At 36.6% G+C, this 22,108-nt stretch overlaps 2 protein-coding genes across 2 annotated transcripts in view; one reads left to right on the forward strand and one right to left on the reverse strand.

Moving 5' to 3' along the window:
• Nucleotides 1-919: 919 nt before the first annotated feature.
• On the reverse strand, nt 920-12,960 carry LOC109074072 (E3 SUMO-protein ligase RanBP2-like). The gene is made up of 7 exons (XM_042755185.1): nt 12,940-12,960; nt 10,752-10,847; nt 10,224-10,427; nt 9,834-10,002; nt 7,260-7,865; nt 1,432-1,500; nt 920-1,287 (listed from the first exon to the last, which is right to left on the reverse strand). Exons 1-7 carry the CDS (start codon nt 12,958-12,960, stop codon nt 1,082-1,084), a joined length of 1,371 nt encoding a protein of 456 aa, XP_042611119.1. The 3' UTR covers nt 920-1,081.
• Nucleotides 12,961-20,205: 7,245 nt separating this feature from the next.
• LOC122144346 (neuromedin-S-like) overlaps nt 20,206-22,108 on the forward strand; it is a 3,292-nt gene continuing 1,389 nt past the window's right edge. Inside the window, exons 1-5 of the mRNA XM_042755197.1 lie at nt 20,206-20,366; nt 20,826-20,878; nt 21,711-21,791; nt 21,868-21,921; nt 22,008-22,073. Coding sequence (XP_042611131.1) covers nt 20,300-20,366; nt 20,826-20,878; nt 21,711-21,791; nt 21,868-21,921; nt 22,008-22,073 — 321 coding nt within the window. The 5' untranslated portion in view covers nt 20,206-20,299. The remainder of the gene's footprint in view (nt 20,367-20,825; nt 20,879-21,710; nt 21,792-21,867; nt 21,922-22,007; nt 22,074-22,108) is intronic.

Here is a 22,108-nt window from a genome sequence, read left to right on the forward strand (position 1 = left end):
TATGCATCACTGACAGTTTGTCAAGGCCTTTGTGAAGGAATCTGCCAGATCCCGAGTCTTAAACTTGCCAGCAAACTGCTTAACTAAAGCATCTCCATCTGTGGGAAATATGAGCACAATATGAGTAAATTAACTGGCAAACAAAATGCAAATCTGTGGAGGTTTTGCAGTTTCTACCTGAGTAGTCTTCAGCTGTCCAGGACAGTGCGTTTGCATTGGTGCTCACAGGTTTAGAATGAGTGGTTCTGGTAATGCAATGGTTGACAAGCACCTTTCTTTCCCCCTCTTGACACATAAACACACGGTAGCGCTTCTTCACAGGATGGAAAAGCACCTTAATGTCTCCTGCACCACAGGATTTCCACTTGTTAACATCACAGTCCCAGAGGAAAAGTTTGGTCCATTCGCTGAACAAAATCTCCTCTTCATTCTCCTCAACCGATATAGAAGGAAAATTAAGAAAAACTAAATGTTGGTTTGAGAAAAAACTAAATGTTGGTTTGATAGAGTTTCAAGGTTAGTTCAAAGAGTGATAAGGGATCTGTGGAAAAGTGTAAAAATAAATAATACTAAAAAATAAGATGAACTAAATTAATAAATTGTATTAAAATAAATTGATTAAAATCTATTTAATTTTATTTGAAAATAATAATAATGATAATTTTATATTTGCATTAAAGTAAAACATGGATTAAAATAAAAACTAAATAAAAACATTTCATTCAAATAAATAATTTTGAAATAAATAGTAAAAATATGAAAAATTAAATGTAACATTTAAATAAATAATATATCTAACATAACATAACTATAATAAAAAAAAAAAATACAAAAAAACAAAAAAAAAAAATAAAAAATTAATATTAAAATCCAATTCAAAATAAATTTTATATATTTTTTTACAGCATGAACTGGGATTTTTGGGTTAAATTGGGTCACTTGCACAAGGATTATCAAATTTGTACATGAAAAACTTCTTATTGGTTATGATTTCATTATGTTACAGAGAAATAATTACCCAAAAACAATGTATGACTTCTACAACATTTCAAGAATTGTCAAGAATTCAAGAATTTTTATTTCAATGCACTTTTACACAGACAAATATAAAAGGCTGCTTCAAGCAGGGAAGTGATTGGATATCTACATGGTTAACTGCTTCATCATCATCATCATCATCATCATCATCATCATCTTCATAATCATCATCTTCATCATCTTCATCATCATCATCATCATTGTTCTCATCCTCTTTGTGATTTTGTGTCTCTGTTGCAGCTCCAGCATCTATAAAAATAAACATAAAGATAAAGATAACCATAATAGCATTATTAGCAGTATTAAGGCCAACACGGAGCATGCTATTTCTCTCACTGTCTTTAAACCAATATCAGTAAAAACAAGCAATTAATTAATCTCAGTGCAACCTACCATGACCATCGACTGCATCAGGATACAACTTTCCTTTCCGAGTTCTGACAGCCCCTTCAAAATCTTCATCTAAGTGAGATAAACACAGCATAGAAACACGGCATTGTAAACACATGGTAAACATGGCTCTGCAGAGCAAACATGCTTTGAGCTGTGGTACATAAAGAGCCAAGAAACCAGAACACAGTGTGTTTTTAGGGTTGGGTATCGTTTGAATTTGATCAGTTCCGATTCCGATTCTTATTTATTCCCAGTTTCGATTCCAATGTGGTTAAAAAAGTCAAACATTTAGATATCAAATATATTTATTCTGTGTCTCTTTTCGCAAAACATTTAATTGCTGCTGAATACCATGAACAAAAATCATCCATCTACATAAAAACTGGACTCGATTAAGAGCTGTTTGTGTGTTTAACAGAGCCGCATGATTCTGGATAAATTGAGAGTTTTTTTGTTAAATGGAAATTGTATTTCTCACAATTCTGAAGAAAAAACAGACAAGTTAACAAAATCTCATGGAATTTATGAATGGAATGATTCAAAATCTTTCAATTCAGCACTAATATCTCGCAATTCAGCGCTGATATTTTACAATATAGCGTTCATATCTCGCAATTCAGTGCTAAAATTGCACTATTCAGCGCTCAAATCTCGCAATTTAGCACCCATATCTCGTAATTCTACATTCATATCTTGTCATTCAGCACTCAAATCTCGCAAATCAGCACTCATATCTCGCAGTTCAGTGCTCAAATCTCGTAATTCAGTGCTCAGATCTCACAATTCAGCACTCATATCTCTCAAGTCAGCATTCATATTTTGTAATTCTGCGTTCATATCTCGCAATTCAGCGATCAAATCTCATAATTCAGTGCTCATATCTCTTAATTCAGTGCTCAGATCTCGCAATTCAGCATTCATATTTTGTAATTCTGCATTCATATCTCGCAATTCAGCGATCAAATCTCGTAATTCAGTGCTCAGATCTCGCAAATCAGCACTCATATCTCGCAATTCAGTGCTCAAATCTCGTAATTCAGTGCTCAGATCTCACAATTCAGTGCTCAGATCTCGTAATTCAGTGCTCAGATCTCGCAATTCAGCGATCAAATCTCGTAATTCAGTGCTCAGATCTCCCAAATCAGCACTCATACCTCGCAATTAAGTGCTCAGATCTCGCAAATCAGCACTCATATCTCACAATTCAGTGCTCAAATCTCGTAATTAAGTGCTCAGATCTCGCAATTCAGCACTCATATCTCGCAATTCAGCATTCATATTTTGTAATTCTGCATTCATATCTCACAATTCAGCGATCAAATCTCGTAATTCAGTGCTCATATCTCGCAATTCAGCGATCAAATCTCGTAATTCAGTGCTCATATCTCGCAATTCAGTGCTCAGATCTCGCAATTCAGTGCTCAGATCTCGCAAATCAGCCCTCATATCTCACAATTCAGTGCTCAAATCTCGTAATTCAGTGCTCAGATCTCGCAAATCAGCACTCATACCTCGCAATTCAGTGCTCAAATCTCGTAATTCAGTGCTCAGATCTCGCAAATCAGCACTTATACCTCACAATTAAGTGCTCAGATCTCGCAATTCAGTGCTCAGATCTCCGATTCAGCACTCACATCTCGCAATTCAGCATTCATATTTTGTAATTCTGCATTCATATCTCACAATTCAGCGATCAAATCTCGTAATTCAGTGCTCAGATATCGCAATTCAGCACTCAAATCTCACAAATCAGCACTCATATCTCACAATTCAGTGCTCAAATCTCATAATTCAGTGCTCAGATCTCGCAATTCAGCATTCATATTTTGTCATTCTGCATTCATATCTCGCAATTTTCAGCCAAATCAGCACTCATACCTCGCAATTAAGATCTCGCAATTCAGCGAACATATCTAATAATTCAGTGCTCAGATCTCGCAATTCAGCGATCAAATCTCGTAATTCAGTGCTCAGATCTCCCAAATCAGCACTCATACCTCGCAATTAAGTGCTCAGATCTCGCAAATCAGCACTCATATCTCGTAATTCAGTGCTCAGACCTCGCAATTCACTGCTCAGATATCGCAATTCAGCATTCATATTTTGTAATTCTGCATTCATATCTCACAATTCAGCGATCAAATCTCTTAATTCAGTGCTCAGATCTCACAAATCAACACTCATACCTCGCAATTCAGTGCTCAAATCTCATAATTCAGTGCTCAGATCTCGCAAATCAGCACTCATATCTCGCAATTCAGTGCTCAAATCTCATAATTCAGTGCTCAGATCTTGCAAATCAGCACTCATATCTCGCAATTCAGCGATCAAATCTCGTAATTCAGTGCTCAAATCTCGTAATTAAGTGCCTCAGATCTCGCAAAAATCTCACAAATCTGCAATTCAGTGCTCATATCTCGCAATTCAGTGCTCATATCTCGCAATTAAACATTCATATTTTGCAATTCTGCATTCATATCTCGCAATTCAGCGCTCAAATCTCGCAATTTAGCACTCATATCTCACAAATCAACACGCAGTACCTCGCAATCAGTGCCTCAAATCTCGTAATTCAGTGCTCAGATCTCGCAAATCAGCACTCATATCTCGCAATCAGTGCTCAAATCTCTTAATTCAGTGCTCAGATCTCACAAATCAGCACTCATACCTCGCAATTCAGTGCTCAAATCTCGTAATTCAGTGCTCAGATCTCGCAAATCAGCACTCATACCTCGCAATTCAGTGCTCAAATCTCGCAATTCAGCATTCATATTTTGTAATTCTGCATTCATATCTCGCAATTCAGCGATCAAATCTCGTAATTCAGTGCTCATATCTCGTAATTCAGCACTCAAATCTCGCAAATCAGCACTCATATCTCACAATTCAGTGCTCAAATCTCGTAATTAAGTGCTCAGATCTCGCAATTCAGCACTCATATTTTGTCATTCTGCATTCATATCTCGCAATTCAGCGCAGATCTCGCAATTCAGTGCTCAGATCTCACAATTCAGTGCTCAGATCTCGCAAATCAGCACTCATACCTCGCGCAATTCAGCGATCAAATCTCGTAATTCAGTGCTCAGATCTCCCAAATCAGCACTCATACATCGCAATTAAGTGCTCAGATCTCGCAAATCAGCACTCATATCTCGTAATTCAGTGCTCAGACCTCGCAATTCACTGCTCAGATATCGCAATTCAGCATTCATATTTTGTAATTCTGCGTTCATATCTCACGATTCAGCGATCAAATCTCTAATTCAGTGCTCAGATCTCGCAAATCAGCACTCATACCTCGCAATTCAGTGCTCAAATCTCGTAATTCAGTGCTCAGATCTCGCAAATCAGCACTCATATCTCGCAATTCAGTGCTCAAATCTCAAAATTCAGTGCTAAGATCTCGCAATTCAGCACTCATATCTCGCAATTCAGCGATCAAATCTCGTAAATCAGTGCTCAAATTCGTAATTAAGTGCTCAGACCTCGCAAATCAGCACTCATATATTGGCAATTCAGTGCTCATATCTCGCAATTCCAGTGCTCATTATCTCGCAATTAAGCATTCATATCTCGTAATTCAGCGCTCAAATCTCGCAATTTAGCACTCATATCTCACAAATCAGCACTCATACCTCGCAATTCAGTGCTCAAAATCGTAATTCAGTGCTCAGATCTCGCAAAATCAGCACTCATATCTCGCAATTCAGTGCTCAAAATCTCTTAATGCAGTGCTCAGATCTCACAAATCAGCACGCATACCGCGCAATTCAGTGCTCAAATCTCATAATTCAGTGCTAAGATCTCGCAAAGCAGCACTCATATCTCGCAAATTCAGTGCACAAATCTCGTAATTAAGTGCTCAGATCTTGCAAATCAGCACTCATATCTCGCAATTCAGTGCTCAAATCTCGTAATTCAGTGCTCAAATCTCGTAATTCAGTGCTCAGATCTCGCAAATCAGCACTCATATCTTGCAATTCAGTGCTCATATCTCGCAATTCAGTGCTCATATCTCGCAATATCAGTGCTCAAATCTCGTAATTCAGTGCTCAGATCTCGCAAATCAGCACTCATACCTCGCAATTCAGCATTCATATTTTGTAATTCTGCGTTCATATCTCACAATTCAGCGATCAAATCTCGTAATTCAGTGCTCAGATATCGCGCAAATCAGCACTCATATCTCCACAATTCAGTGCTCAAATCTCATAATTCAGTGCTCAGATCTCGCAATTCAGCATTCATATTTTGTCATTCTGCATTCATATCTCGCAATTCAGCGATCATATCTCGTAATTCAGTGCTCAGATCTCGCAATTCAGTGCTCAGATCTCATAATTCAGTGCTCAGATCTCGCAATTCAGCGATCAAATCTCGTAATTCAGTGCTCAGATCTCGCAAAATCAGCACTCATACCTCGCAATTAAGTGCTCAGATCTCGCAAATCAGCACTCATATCTCGTAATTCAGTGCTCAGACCTCGCAATTCACTGCTCAGATATCGCAATTCAGCATTCATATTTTGTAATTCTGCGTTCATATCTCACAATTCAGCGATCAAATCTCTTAATTCAGTGCTCAGATCTCGCAAATCAGCACTCATATCTCGCAATTCAGTGCTCAAATCTCGTAATTCAGTGCTCAGATCTCGCAAATCAGCACTCATATCTCGCAATTCAGTGCTCAAATCTCGTAATTCAGTGCTCAAATCTCGTAATTCAGTGCTCAGATCTCGCAAATCAGCCGATCATATCTCGCAATTCAGCGATCAAATCTCGTAATTCAGTGCTCAAATCATCGTAATTCAGTGCTCAGATCTCGCAAAATCAGTGCTCATATCTCGCAATTAAACATTCATATTTTGCAATTCTGCATTCATATCTCGCAATTCAGCGCTCAAATCTCGCAATTTAGCACTCATATCTCACAAATCAGCACTCATATCACGCAATTCAGCATTCATATCTTGCAATTCAGCACTCGTATCTCACAATTCAGTGCTCAAATCACGCAATTCAGTGTTCATATCTTGCAATTCAAGCAGAAACAAGTTTCTACAAATTTGAAGAAGCAATTTTTCAAATTTTAATTTCGAAAGTTCTGAAGAGCTCATACCTCGCAATGCATCACTCAAATCTCATAATTCATTGCCTAAATCTCACAATTTAGCACTCATATCTTGCAATTCTGCACTCAGATCTTCCAATTCAATGCTCATATCTCACAATTCAGCATTCATATCTCGAAATTCAGCGCTCAAATATTGCAATTGCATTTATATCTAACAATTCAGCACTCATATCTTGAAATTCAGCGCTCATATCTCACAATTCTGCATTCATATATCATAATTCAGTGCTCATATCTCGCAATTCTACATTCATATCTTGCAATTCAGCATTTATATTTCACAATTCAGCACTAAAATCTCACAATTCAGTGCTCAGATCTTGCAATTCAGCGCTCATATTGCACAATTCAGTGTTTATATCTCACAATTCAGGCAGAAACGAGCTTCTACACATTTGAAGGAAACAATTTTTCACATTTTTATTTTGCATGCCTCCTGACAAAAATTTCATAATTACTGTCACTGTAAGATATTAATAACAAAACAGAGGTCAGAAAAATGTATTCTTAAGACTATGACCTTTGTAATTATGTATAGTTTGTCAAGATTCAATTAAAATGTATTACTTATTCTGTAAATAAAAATAAATGCATGTCAACATGTTAATAGCCATATAAATGCATAAAAAGGACTGTACTGAACAGTCAATGAAATGAAAGCATGTATTTGTTTTAAACGGATTAGAGATGCTCACCTCTTTCTGCTCCAGTGAATGACGTGACCGCTGCTTCTTCAAAGCATTTCTTGAAAGCGTCCGCCGTCTCCTGCAGTCTAAACCGCACTGCTAACGTCTGAACGCTGCCGTCTCCATCAGCAAAATCAAGAGCGCTCCATGTCCACGCTTTCTCAGACGCTTTAATCGGCTCCAGCTTCATGTTTGCAGTAATCCAGTGGTTTGCACATAACTTCAGGACCTGCTTTCTCCTCATCACGAGTCTTGCACGTCTGCGTTCATGGTCCTGCAGTATTTTAAGCTCACCTATGCCTCTTTCCTTCCACTGCTGTGATTCTCTGTCATAGCGGTATAGTTTGGCTCTGTGACTGAAAACCACTTGCTCTTTCTCCTCTCCTGTCAAGAGCTCAACTAGATCAGGTAACGGTACGACCGGCTTGTAGTCCAGAGTACCTTCGTCTTCATGTTTACATGTTTCAGGATCTGAGCCAGAAGCCTCCACAGATGTGGATTCAGAGGGAACGTGCTGAAAACTGAAGTTATATTCTGCCACTGGTTCCCCAAAACGGAAAACATCCTTCTGGTCCCGCTGAGCAGGACCTTGAGAGGACTTTATCTGGACCATTGCTGAAACGTCATTTCAGAGATGGAACAAGTAAGATTATAAAGACAAACACTTAATAATGAATCAATAAAATCAGGAACATGTATTAAGAAAGTAAATAAGGTCAAATCTGATGTTATGTCGGTATTAAAGGATAAGTTCAGCTCCAGAATAAAAATTTCCTGATGATTTTGAGGAAAACACACCAGGATTTTTCTCCATATAGTGAACTTCAATGGGGATCATTGGGTTGGAGGTTAAAATGCAGTTTTAATGCAGCTTCAGAGAGATCTACACAATACCAGCCAAGGAATAAGGGTCTAGAGAAACCATCGCTCATTTTCTTATAAATAATTAAAATGTATATACATTTTAACTTCAATCGTCTTCACTCATTAGGAGGTCATGTTGGGAAGGTCACACATGACGTAAGTGGAAGTACCAACCCAGTGTTTACAAAGTGAATGCGCAAAAAAAAGAAAGTCAGATGCCCTTTACAAAAACGGTAAAACAACGTTGTCAGATGTCTTTGGCCCTAGTTTTTGGCCCCCCCCCCAATTTTTTTGAACCAAAGTACAAATGCGCATGACATTTCCAACGCAATTACGTAATGTGCATTTGAGCATTTGAGGTTAAAAGTATATACATTTAAAAGGGGTCATATGATGTGATTTCAAGTTTTCCTTCCTCTTTGGAGTGTTACAAGCTGTTCATGAACAGATAAGATCCCTAAAGTTGCAGAGACTAAAGTCTCAAACCCAAAGAGATATTCTTTATAAAAATTTAGACTTGTCCACGCCCTCCTGAAACGCCTCGTTTAAACACGCCCCCACATCTCTGCATCAGTATGTGGGAAGATTTGCATAACACCGCCCAGATGTTCACGCAAAGAAATCTCCGTTTCTCAGATCACAAATGCAGACATGGTTTTATGTTTACACAATGCAATGTATAAAAACACAGTATAAGTCATTATAATCAGTAATTATGTCCCCACTGGATGCAATAAATGCCTGGTTTGTAATGTGTTTTATTGGTTTTGTCTCGTCATGCCGGGACACAGCATCACAATAGGTTAAGGAGCATAACATTTCCGTCACATGCTTGAGGTATTCAGCCAATCACAACGTGCTGGATAGCTGGCCAATCAGAGCACACCTCGATGAACGATGAGCTTTGTAAAAATCAACATGTTTCAGAAGGCAGGGCATAGAGGAGAAACAATAATGTACAGTATGTGGAAAATAATGTGTTCATTACACCAAATACAACACAGCATAAACACATTTCATTACACCAAATACACAAAATAATGTTCTTTTTAGCAGCATCATATGATGCCTTTAAATATTTGTCAGAAAATGAGCGATTGTTTCTCTAGATCAGACCCTTATTCCTCGGCTGGGATTGTGTAGAGCTCTTTGAATCTGCATTGAAACTGCATTTTAACCTTCAATGCATTGATCACCACTGAAGTACACTATATGGAGAAAAATCCTAGAATGTTTTCCTCAAAAAAATGTATTTCTTTGTGACTGAAGAAAGAAAGACGAGAACATCTTGGATGACATGGAGGTGAGTAAATCATCAGGACATTTTTATGCTGGAAGTGAACTAATTCTTAACTATCAATAGGGTTATTATAATTAGCTAAAACTAAAACCATAAAAAAATATTTTGGTTACTTCTAGAAAAAAAAAAAATCGAACTGAAGTAAAATATTTAAAAAAAATGTATTTTAGCTAGTTGCTAAGGTAACCTTTCTCATTTAGTTCATGTATTAAAATAACTAAAGCTGAAATCAAATGAATAAATATTTTTATAAACATAAAAAAATGACAAAAATTTTTTTAACTTAAAATGTAAAATAGAAAAAATAAAAAAACAAATTCAATATTTTAATAAAAATATAGAAGAGTGCCTCAGTGACAGTAAAATAACCTAACCTAAGCTGAGACACAGGAACGGAGAGCTTACTGAAGTCTTCTCACCTCCAGATTTGATCTTGATAGCGGTCTCTTTGGTGACGTTCATCAAACGCTCTTGCATTTCAGAAAGCAGCAGCTCCACATTCCGAAAAAACAGTTTGGGATTTTCACAAATGTTGGAAAGATCTTCAGATTCTTCAGATGTGGATTCTTCACAGTCAGATGGGTAATTCTACAGATTACAAATAATGCAGAATGAAGAAAATACGTTCCAGACTAAAATCTTCCACACTGATTGGAAACTTTGTCAATATCCTAAAATCTAAATTACATTGAAAAGTAAGTGTTGTTCTTTTCTAAACTGAAGAAATTATAATTTTAATAGCTTTATCTCTTGATCTGCAAATGAGTTTTTGTTTGTTACACTGAAGGTAAGTGTGTGTGATGCTGTACCTGCAGGAAGTGAATGTGGTCTTCAGTGGTCAAGAACGGATCGAGCTCAGACACCTTCAGCCTGAGGTCAGAGATCTTCTGCTGGACTTCCTCTCTCTGTCGCTCTGCGATCAGTTCTGTCACGTGGACGCTTGTTTTCTGAACGGAGCACAGCACTTCACTGAAGATCCGCTCGCTTTCAGAGACCGCCGTCTGCGCTGAACACTGGACCACAGGAACACACACAGAAACACTTCCTTGTTTCTCAGACTAACGTGAGGTCATGTGCTCAGATTTTACAATATACCAAAGTCAGAGATCTCAATATGAACTCCAACATTTCTCATCAAATTCATCCAACAGCAAATGATCTGAGCTTCTCGACTATTAAAAACTGTATTTCTCCCAAGGAATTCAAGGAGAAACACATGAGACAAAGTGGACATACAGATGAATCATAATAGATTATATTTATGAGATTATAGAGATAATCTCATAAATAGAGATTATATTTATGAGATCTATGAAATCAAGATGATCAGTACTCACTGTGATGGACTCTTCTGCCTGCTTTAGCTCTTGGAAATCCTTCTCTCTGTCTCGGACGTTCTGCAGAAACTTCTCACGTGTTTCCATTAACTTCCTCTGGACACAGAAAAGAGTTATATATTTGAGCTTTTGTTAAAACTTGCAGTCACACATACTGTTAACCTTTAGATGTTAGGATAACCATATACACTCAGTTTAATGAAATAAAAGTCCAAAGTGCTCATTATCAATACAGGGTTTCTGCAGGTTTTATGAAGATAAATATGAAGAATTAAGGAATAAACTGGGGTACTGTATGACCTCTAACTGAAACACTATGGGCTGTATGGCAACACCGTTTCTCTTATTTTCCAGTGAAAATGCATTTTGATTTAAGGACGTTTAGATATTTGCAATGGAAAACAAGACAAAATACAGAGGAAGATACTTATTTTTGCAGTGCATGCAACATTTCATGAGATGACTTTGTGAATGTAAGACTTTGTGCTGTGATTTAAGACCTTTTTAATTTGTGCACGGATGAATTGAGACTTTCTAGGATCTGCAGAAATAAATGTGTATGCTCACAAATAATCTGAACTAACCAGTATCTGACAAAGACGTGTGGATCATTCTGTGTCAAATCAAATGGCTCAATCTTTTTTTTATCTTGTTTATAAAGACAAACATAAATCATGATGAAAGCTAAAATATTAAATGCCATGGTTGAATTTTTACTGAATAATCAACTATTTTGAAGACATTTTTGAAAATTACAATTTTCAGATTTAGAGCCAAATTACAGGAGGGTGAAAATTACTTGAAAGATGGCATCATCATGATGTTATTTCTACACAGAGATTAAAATCTGTTGACTTTAGCAACCTTTGTTGCATTAGGCTATATGCCAATGGTGACAGTTCAAAAATGAGGAAAAGGCACTTTTTGTGTGTTATCCTGAAGTTTCTGCGTCTGTATTAAAAACATCTTAATATCCTTTTATGTTTTAGTTCTTTTAGTATCTTCATTTTTAAGGGCCCGTATGGTTAATTTCCAGAGATTTAGAAGGGATTTTCATGTGGCTGAAAACCAAATGTGGTTCACTTTGCACTCAGCAGATACTTACTGTATTTAAAGAGAGAATCTAAAATCATATTGAGATATCTTTGATACATGTTGAGTTACAGGAATGCAAACTTTGGAAAAGTCTGTTCTATGCAACTGTTTTGATAGAATGAAACAAGTTACATTTCTAGTTTAAACATTGTTTACTGTTCAGACATTCCTCTTTAAAAGGAAAAAGTATCATCTGCATGCAAGTTGACCCACATTTGGTTTCTGACCACTGAAAATGTGTAACATTTAACCATTTACTCAAGGAGCCACAATATAGCCCCATGAAAATCCCCAAATCTCTGGGAATGAACCATACAGGGCCTTAAATGAAGACTAAAATTTCAAAGGACATTGAGATATATTTAAAGAGATAGTTCACCCAAGAATGAAAATTAGCCCATAATTTACTCGCCCTCAAGCTGAAACAACATTTTCCCGTGAATATGAGTATGATTGTTAGAGGAAAAGCTATAGAGATTACAGTTTATAAAATTGATATTTGTCTTACACAAACACTTCAGAAGGCATTTATTAACCCTCCGGAGCCGTGTGGAGGAATTTTATGATGTATGGATGAACTTGGAAGAGCCAGGACATTTTACACTAGAACTTCTCAATGTAATGCATTCATCTGAAAGAAGAAAGTCATATACGCCTAGCATGGCTTGAGGGTGAGTAAATCATGGGGTCATTTTCATTTTTGGGTGAACTGTCCCTTTAATGCTTCCTGAGATCCAGATACACAAACTTTGGGGAAGTTCCCATTTTGAACTCTCGCTGTTGGCATATAATGCAGCAAAGATAATTAAAGTCAACAGATTTCACAAATATAGCCATCAATCTCTTTGTAAAAATAACATGATGATGCTGCCGTGATTCTAAAGTCATTTTTATTCTCCTGTAATTTGGCTCTGAATCTCAGCTGAAAAGTATCATTTTGACCCCCTCTATAAAATGTGCATTACGCAGTAAATATTCATCCATTCATCCTTTTAATATTTTGGCTTTCTACTTCACTAATGTTTTTCTTTCACTAAAAAATAAATAAATAAATAATAAAACAATCACAAAAAATGAGAACTGTAATCCAGACCTCTGGTTGAGGACACGTCATGACTGAGATTATAAATCAGGGTCTACCTGTCTGTCTGCTCTTTCCTCAGAAGCTGAGACGTTGTGGTGGTTCTTGTGTTCATGTAAGGCACACAGCAGACAGACACACTTCTGATCGGTGCGACAGAAGACATCCATCAGCCTCCCATGAAGAGAGCAGGTTTTGCTCTGAAGATCCGTGGCTTCGGTCAGCGGGTGTTTTCTCCATCTGAAGAGCTCATTGTGCTTCTCCAGGTGAGCTCTGCAGAATGAGGAGACACAGGTGAGGCAGGATTGCACAGCTCTGGTTCTTCTGGAGGTGCAGGAATCACAGCTCACTTCATGTGCTTCAGCATCTTCCTCATCCTCCTCCTCCTTCATCTGCAGCCAGTCAGTGAGAGCAGGTTTGTTGGGAAAGCTTTGTTTGCACTGAGGACATCTGCGCACATCTTTATCCCACAAACATGTAATGCAGTCCTTACAGAAGCTGTGTCCACAGGGAATAGTGACTGGGTTCCTGAAGACATCCAGACAAACGGAACAGCTGAGAGATTCCCGATCGTGTAAAGCCGCAGCTGCCATCGCTGCTGGATCCACAAACGAAACTTTGACGTGTAAGTTTGGTTTCGTTTGTTTGGAATCGAGTGTGAGTCCGCAGCGGGAACTGTTTTCGTCACAGAGTACACGTTATCATTAATATGAAGAAATATCACGAGTTATGTGGGATATGATAACGTGGGGAAACTGAGGTCTTGTATGTGCAGTAAGACAAATATCAATGTGTTTTCATCTGTTGATGTGTATGTTGTCGTCCTCTGGAGGATGCTGCAGTATCGTGTGTTTGCACTAGATGGACCCATCGCCTGCAAGAAGAAGAGAAAAAGTTCGACTAAATGTTGTGATGCCCTTCTGTTTTATTTTTTATGCAGTTCATATTGTATCTCCTTATTTGGATTTACAGTGTTTGTTAAATGTCATGAAAACCTACTGGATTGTTTAGATTTTTGGAATTCAATTAAAAAATAAAACAACCATTCCTTCGTATAAAGACACTGATCAGAACCTGAAGACAAGACTGTGGAATATAATCAAACATTAGTTCCTTCATGTATATGCATTATCAGAACATAAAGAGTCAATCCAGTTTTTCGCAATCAACTTTGAATGTTGTCTGAAAGTTAAAAACAAAGAGTTACATGATTTATTTTTTATTTACACTTACATTTACATTTAATCATTTAGCAGATGCTTTTATCCAAAGTGACTTACAAATGAGAACAATAGAAGCATTCAGACCAACAAGAGAACAACAACGGTATACAAGTGCTAAGACAAGGTCTCAGTTAGTCAAGTACAGAACACGTAGCCAGGTTTTTTTTTTTTTTTTTTTTTAAATATGATAGACAAGAAAAGAAAAGGTAAGTACTAGTATTAGTTGGTTAAATGCAGGCGAAAAAGATGGGTCTTTAGATGTTTTTTTGAAAATGAGTAACGACTCAGCTGTTCGAATTGAGATCGGGAGGTCATTCCACCAGCTGGGAGCAGTCCAGGAAAAAATGTCTGTGAGAGTGATTTTGAACCTCTTTGGGATGGCAACACAAGGCGTCGTTCACTTGCAGAGCGCAAACTTCTGGAGGGCACATAAGATTGAACTAGTGAGTTTAGGTATATTGGTGCCGTGCCATTGGTCATCTTGTAGGCAAGCATCAGTACCTTGAATTTGATGCGAGCGGCTTACTGGTAGCCAGTGTTAACTGATGAGGAGAGGAGTAACGTGGGCTGTTTTTCGGCTCATTGAAGACAACCCTCGCTGTCTGCTTTCTGGATCAATTGTAGAGGCTTGATAGTACAATGCAGGAATGCCCGCCAGGAGAGCATTACAATAGTCCAGTCTGGAGAGAACAAGAGCTTGGACAAGAAGTTGGGTGGCTTGCTCTGACAGGAAGGCTCTAATCTTCCTAATGTTGTATAAGGCAAATCTGCAGGACCGGGTCGTGTAGCATATGAAACTGTGAAGCTTAACTGATTGATCCATCACACACTCCTAGGTTTTCTGGCTGTCCTGGAAGGAGTTATGGTTGACAAACCCAGCTGTATAAGAGAAGTTGTGATGAAACGATGGGTTAGCTGGACCCACCAGCAGTTCAAAATCTTTAGTAAGGTTGAGCTGAAGGTGATGGTCATCATCCAGCTAGAAATGTCACTCAGACATGCTGAAAATGTGAGCAACTACCGTCAGGTCATCTGGTTGGAATGAGAAGTAGAGTTGAGTGTCATCAGCATAGCAGTGATAAGAAAAGCCATGTTTCTGGATGACAGATCCTAATGACGTAAAATAGAAGCAGAACAAAAACTGACCAATTACTAACCCCTGAGGAACCTCAGTAGCAAGAAGATGTGACATAGAAACTTCACCCCTCCAAGACACCCTGAAGGAGTGTATAACTTGATACAACTCCACACCAACGCCACACAAAAAAAAAAACAAAACCAACAAATAAAAAAAACAAAGAAAAAAAAAATAATAAAATAACCACAAAATAAAAAAAAACAACAAAAAAAAAATTATACTAAACTAAAAATAAAATTAAAATAATATAATTGGAGTTTATTTTACTAATTCAGTTTTTCTACTTCAATATGTAACTGTAATTCTTTGTGTTACCTCACTGTTTTCCTAATTAAAGAAAAAAAAACATCAGTTTATTCTCAAAAACAAAATATAATATTTTAAAGACCAGTTAAATAATTAAAGGAAACAAAACATCAGTTTGTTCTCTAAATGTAAATGTATGAGTTGAGTTGTAGCAACACTTTAGAATGATTGAGCTACTATTAGTTTTTATAACAATATTTAAAATATATTTATATTCACATCTCCTCTTTTAATAAAAAAAAAAAAAATGAAAAGTAATTTTTTTTTTAAATAAAATATTTAATATAATATATTTTAATATTTAATATAAAATGTTTTTATTACTATTTTGAATTTATTTTTATTTTCATTTCATCTTTTTTTAATTAAAATTGAAAGGTTTAGTAATTTTTAATTCAAATACAATATTTAATATAATATATTTTAATATTTAATATAAAATATAATATTATTTTAAATATGTCTGCATAGTTTTAAAATATTTTTTTCAGTTCCTTTAAAAAAATATCCGATTTTGTAATAATGTATTTGACTGTTTCTTGCACATCGTAAATGTATTATGGTGAAATTCAGAATAAATGGCATGACTGATGTGATGCAGTAGATGGATGATTTGGGGATTGATTTGATGCATCAGGTGTTATCAAACTCTGAAACAGTCCGTCATTCTCCAATCATCTCTTTATTAGAGAGTGGATGCTAAATATGTCTCTTCTCATAGACGTGTGTGTCTGATCAGAACGTCTCACCTGCATGTGTCCGTGTGACGTCTGATCGGCTCATTATGTTGGTTTGTCATCACCTGTCATCCAGCCGAACCACCTGACATCATTAAACCCGTCCAGACCTGAGACTTTCACACGGTTGCGCTCTCGCACCTCTTGTTTGATCGCTCTTACTCATTTCTCCTCCTCAGCTTAGAAACTAACAACAAGCCTCAGAGTAACAATGCAGGAAACTTTTCCTAGCACAAATTGGCTTCCAGTAAATTAATTCCTCTGTTTTGGATATAAGCTCCAAATGAGAAGTCTGGCGAGCCCTTGGTGGTCCAACATCTGATTGCTGGTCTGTCATTACAAACTGCATCATAGCTGTGGAGAATAACATTACTCTGGCCGTAAAAGCACTTATGAACTTCTCTGGTCCCTCGTCTTGCTCAAGCCATCTGTGGCATGGAGCACGTCAGCTCCTCTGATGATAATACGACTCCACTACAACTCTTATTTTCAATCAATAAGATGGCATAAGGAGAATCTAACTGGTCCCAGGACAGAGCCCTGCAGGATTCCTCCGTTCTTCCATTGAGCGAGTCAACCCGCCTGCGCTTTGATAGGCCATCGGGGAGAACCTGACATTTTGCCATGCAATTGTTTTGTGGTTATGGCTGCACAATGTGTTTATTCATTTCAGGAGAATGAGAAGAGGTTATCTCTTAAAAGCCCTTCAGATGCTCACAGCAGAGTCACACATGAGTTGAAGATACTCTTTGAAAACGTGTGCTTATTTTCTCTTTTTTGTTCTGTTGGAGCTCTCTAGATGTCTCAATGGACTGTTTGAACACTGTAAAAATGTTAGATTTATGGTAAAATACCGTGAATTTCCCTTTTACTGCTTTTAGATGTAAATTATATGGTGTACTCTTAAAAAAAATAAAGCTTCTTTGTTGGCTTTGATAAATGGACTTTTAACATCCATGAAATCTTTCCATTTCCAGCACATAAATCTGAACATTCGATAGAGCCAGGTTCATAATTCTGGTTTAATATTGTCATGTTAAAGGTTTCTAATCAGAAAATGCTGTCAACAACGCATTTTCACCATATTTTTAGGAATAATGTGTTGTATAGATCCATGTGAGTGATATATGAGCAAACCTTCAGAATATAGAGAGGAATAAAACTGTAAAGTTCAGTGTTTGTAAAAGATATGAATCGGAACTGAGATCTACAGACGCAGAGCGCAATAAAATAAAAACTTCACTGTGTATTTGGGATGTTTTCTCCCCTCTAGTCTGAAAGAAAACATGAAACGGAAGCAAAATAGACCAAAATCTCAAAACTGACCAGTGCAGGAACAAATGGTTTTGCCTGTATTGACTGTTCATATGTGTTTATATATCACAAGAGCATCTAATACGTTTTTATCTGCAAATAAAGAAAAAAACTAAAAGAACACATTCTAGTTACTGTCCACACCATTGATCCCTTTAACTCACTACAGCCTGTCTTCAAAGTGCAAGTTATTAACTCTCTAAATCTCTGGAAGCAGACACACGAATGAATGCTGCCTTCTGAACGATGATATAATCCAATAATATTCCCACAATCCTCTGCTCGATGACGGTAAACTGAAGGTCTCCGGTGCATAAATGAACTGAGGAAGCTCTGAGTCAATGGAAAAGGGTGAATGTCACATGGGTCTGGTCTCACACCGTAATAATCCACTGTGTAATTCTTTACTGATGCGTCAAAGACACAACACGGACAGCAGAGGAACCTGTGTGTCACCGGTTACAGATGAACCGGTTCCAGTGGTGTGACGAATCCACACATTATCCTCGTCTTGATCTCAGAGTGATTTGGTGAAACGTGGACACCACTGCAGTGATTACTGATTGAGTCTGAAACAGGTGCATGTGTTGTGTCTCCTCTCTGGTGTCCAGCGGGTCTCAGTCATTTCCTCTGTGCCTTCTTAATATTTTTCTCTTCCAATTCATTTCATCGAGTCAAATGTAGGACACGGATGAATGACAGACTTTTACATTTAGATAGACACTGAACTCCCTAATTTAGTAGACGAGTAAACAGAATAAAAAACAGAAGACTCATGTTCCCTCGGTTTCTGAGCCAAGTGGACAGTTTCATGGTTGTTGGGGGCTAAAAATGTGTTTTAGGTCAGTGCAGCTGAAACTTTTGAAAATACAAGACCTTTTTGTGGGAAACTAGGTTGTTTCTGTCTCTGTGCTGTAAAAATACTGCTGGTTTAACTTATGTGAGCTGGTTGCATTAAAAGTTCATTGAAACTAAACATTTGAGTTATACAAAGAAAGATTAAAAAAAAATGATGTTATCTAAGGAGTTTTTAAACACTGAAGATGTGTGCCATATCTGTACGGTTTTTAATGTTTTAGAAAGAAGTCTCTTCTGCTCATCAAGAATGCCTTTATTTGATCCAAAGTACAGCAAAAACAGTAACATTTAGAAATATTTTTACTATTTATAATAACTGCTTTCTATGTGAATATATTTTAAAATATAATTTATTTCTGTGATCAAAGCTGAATTCTCACGTGATCTTCAGAAATCATTCTAATCATTCTGCTGATTTTGAATTTTGATAAAAAACATTAAAAATCTTACTGTTTAAAAAGGTTTGACTGGCAGTGTTTCTGAAGCCATTAATAATTACAGAAAATTACTTGTTAGCGCACATTATTTACATCTAATCTACAATCTACATTTGTTCAAAGTTAGTACAAAAACATTATTTATTTGTTTGTGGAATATTTTGTTTCTGAAACATTTCAGTTAGATGTTCATCAATGTTTTTTAAATGTTACTAGATCTGTTACGTTATAGAATGTACAGAGAACATGCTAAAGTAACATTTCCATAATGTTTGCAAAATTATAATATGGAATGTTCACTTCATGTTCATATAACCGAGAAAAAAGAAGAAGAAGAGAAAGAAAGCCCTTTTAAGCCAAGGTCTAAGCTATTAAGTCATAAGTTATGAAAACATTGCAGGGACACTGTTTCAAAATGTTTCTGTCATTATTTTAACGTTATTTAAGGGTTACGAAAATGTTTCTGACAACATTCTACTAACTTTATTTTCACACAAACATAACATTATTTGATTTATTTTTAATATTCTAAGAACAATAAAAGTTTTCACAAGTGTTCTTGTTGTGATTATAATATTATTTAAAGGTTGCAAAAACGTTTCTTACAGCATTCTACTATATTTGGACCCTAAATGAAACATTATTTAAACATTTATTTTTAATATTTTAAGAACATAAAAATGTCCAGTTTTCCTGTGATGATTATAATGTTATTTAATGGTTATAAAAACATTTCTTAGAACGTTCATCAAGCACAAATAAGGACGTAGAGCGTATGTTCTCTCAACATTATGAGAATGCATAGTAAATATTAATAAAGACTATTCCATAAACATTACTTTAAGAATGTTTTGCCTTAACATTTATGTAAGTTAGTAGAAAGTTGTGCGAATGTTTCCTGTTAGCAAGGCAAGCTTGTTTATTAAACACGCTTCATGCACAATGCTCATTTAAAGAGCTTTGCAAAAACATGATTTCAAACTAATAACACATGATTGAGAAATAAAATGAAAAATTAAATAGAAAGCATAAAACCGAAAGTTAACAGATGATTGAGAAATAAAATAAAAAGTAAAAAATAAAGCATAAAAAACAAAAGTGCAAAATACAGTTTTAATAAGGTAAAGAGTTCTTAGTGCATGTATTGGTTATCTGTGTGTGCTCTGTAGACGCTGATGTTGGAGGCCTCATTAAGAGAGCAGGACCCCACGTGATTGGCTCCTCAGGAACGATGCTCAGGGAGCGGATCTCGCTGCTGATTGGTCGGCTGCTCTGAGAGACTTCACCCCTCCTGCATCAGCAGCAGTTCACTTCACTAGTTCCAGCGGCGCTGACTAACCTGCAGTAACTAGTCCAGAGATGATGGGCGGCGTGTGTCTCTTCTGCTCTTCAGTGCTCTTCATCAGCGTCTTCTGCTCTTCTGTGGGTGAGTAACTCCAGCAGGAACACAAGAGCTGCTCACTTTTCTGATTCTAAAACTATAATGTAGACTAACTTGTATATGATTCCTACTGAAAATCAAGAATAATTTAGAATTAAGCTTTAAGGGTACTAAAGGAATCAAATAAAATGGACAAAATGATATCCTTATTTGACTTTCTATTGAATATATTCAGAAGTACTACCTACTGGCTCTATTGTTTTATCAGTCTTTCATCTAAAACTAGTGTCTAAATAAATGTAAATAGTCATATAAATCTAGTTTTGATTAAGATTCCATTAAGAATTATGTGTGTGTGTGCGTTTTCAGTGAGGTTTTATAGTGCTTTATGATTTTGGAGAGGGATATCTCCGAGTCTGGTATACAATTTCAATATTTTACAGTGAAAATAAATGAACAAATTAGTATGTTAATAAATAATTGACTTTGTATTTATAATTGCAGAAAGCTTTCCAAGACCACTGACAGATTGTGACGATTATGGAGATTATGTTCAGGTATGAGAAGACATGATTTAATTCATTTTTGGCTTGTTTATTGTTTTATAATCTATCTAACAGTTTGGAATAATTAACTGTGTTCAACATTGATAATAATCAGAAATGTTTCTCGAGCAGCAAATCATCATATTAGAATGATTTCTGAAGATCATGTGACACTGAAGACTGGAGTAATGATGCTGAAAATACAGCTGCACATCACAGAAATAAATTACACTTTAACAGAGATTCACACAGAAAACAGCTGTTTTACATTCTAATAATATTTCACAATTTTTACTGTATCTTCTAAGTCAAATAAATACAGCCTCATTGAGCAGGAAATATTTATTTCATTAAAATATCCTAATTATTCCAAACTTTTGACCACCGATATTTGTGACCAATACAATACAGTACATTGTATGGGTCAAAATTATCGATTTTTCTTTTATGACAAAAATCATTAGGATATTAAGTAAAGATCATGTTTCATGTAGATATTTAGTAAGTTTCCTACTGTAAAATATCAAAACTTAATTTTTGATTAGTAATATGCATTGCTAAGAACCTCATTTGAACAACTTTAAAGATGATTTTCTCAATATTTAGATTTTTTTGCTCCCTCAGATTCCAGATTTTCAAATAGTTGTATCTCAGACAAATATTGTCCTCCTAACAAACTATACATCAATGGAGAGATGATTTATTCAGAACTCAGATGATGTATAAATCTCAATTTCAAAAAATCTGACCCTCATGACTGGTTTAGTGCTCCGGGGTCACACACAGTATCTTTCTGTGGTATCTCATATATAGACGAGTGTGTGTGTGTGTGTGTGTGTGTCAGGGCTCGGCTGTGTTAAGCTCTCTGTGTGGTGTGGAGTGGAGGAATCAGGATCAGGAGCAGATCCAGAATGTCTTCAAGAGGGTAAGCTCTCTCAAACACATGGCACACATCAGTGTGTGGAGGTTCTGACAGCGCTGACGTCTCTTCTGCTCCTCAGTTTCTCTTTCACTACTCTAAAGCACACAACTCAGTGGGCTCAGTGGAGAGAGAGGTATGAAGATCATCTGTCTTTACTGTATGTGATGTATTACTCATTTACTGCTGATGTGTGTCTGACGTGTGAGTGCTTGATTCCAGTCTCACTCGGTTCATCCGCTCATGCGTCTCTCGCCGAAGCTCTCTCTGCGCAGGAAGAAGCAGCAGGTGTGTGCGAGTGATTTCCTTCTGTTCCTGTTATC

The sequence above is a fragment of the Cyprinus carpio genome, unplaced genomic scaffold, assembly GCF_018340385.1.
Source record: "Cyprinus carpio isolate SPL01 unplaced genomic scaffold, ASM1834038v1 S000006646, whole genome shotgun sequence".
Classification (NCBI taxonomy): domain Eukaryota; kingdom Metazoa; phylum Chordata; class Actinopteri; order Cypriniformes; family Cyprinidae; genus Cyprinus; species Cyprinus carpio.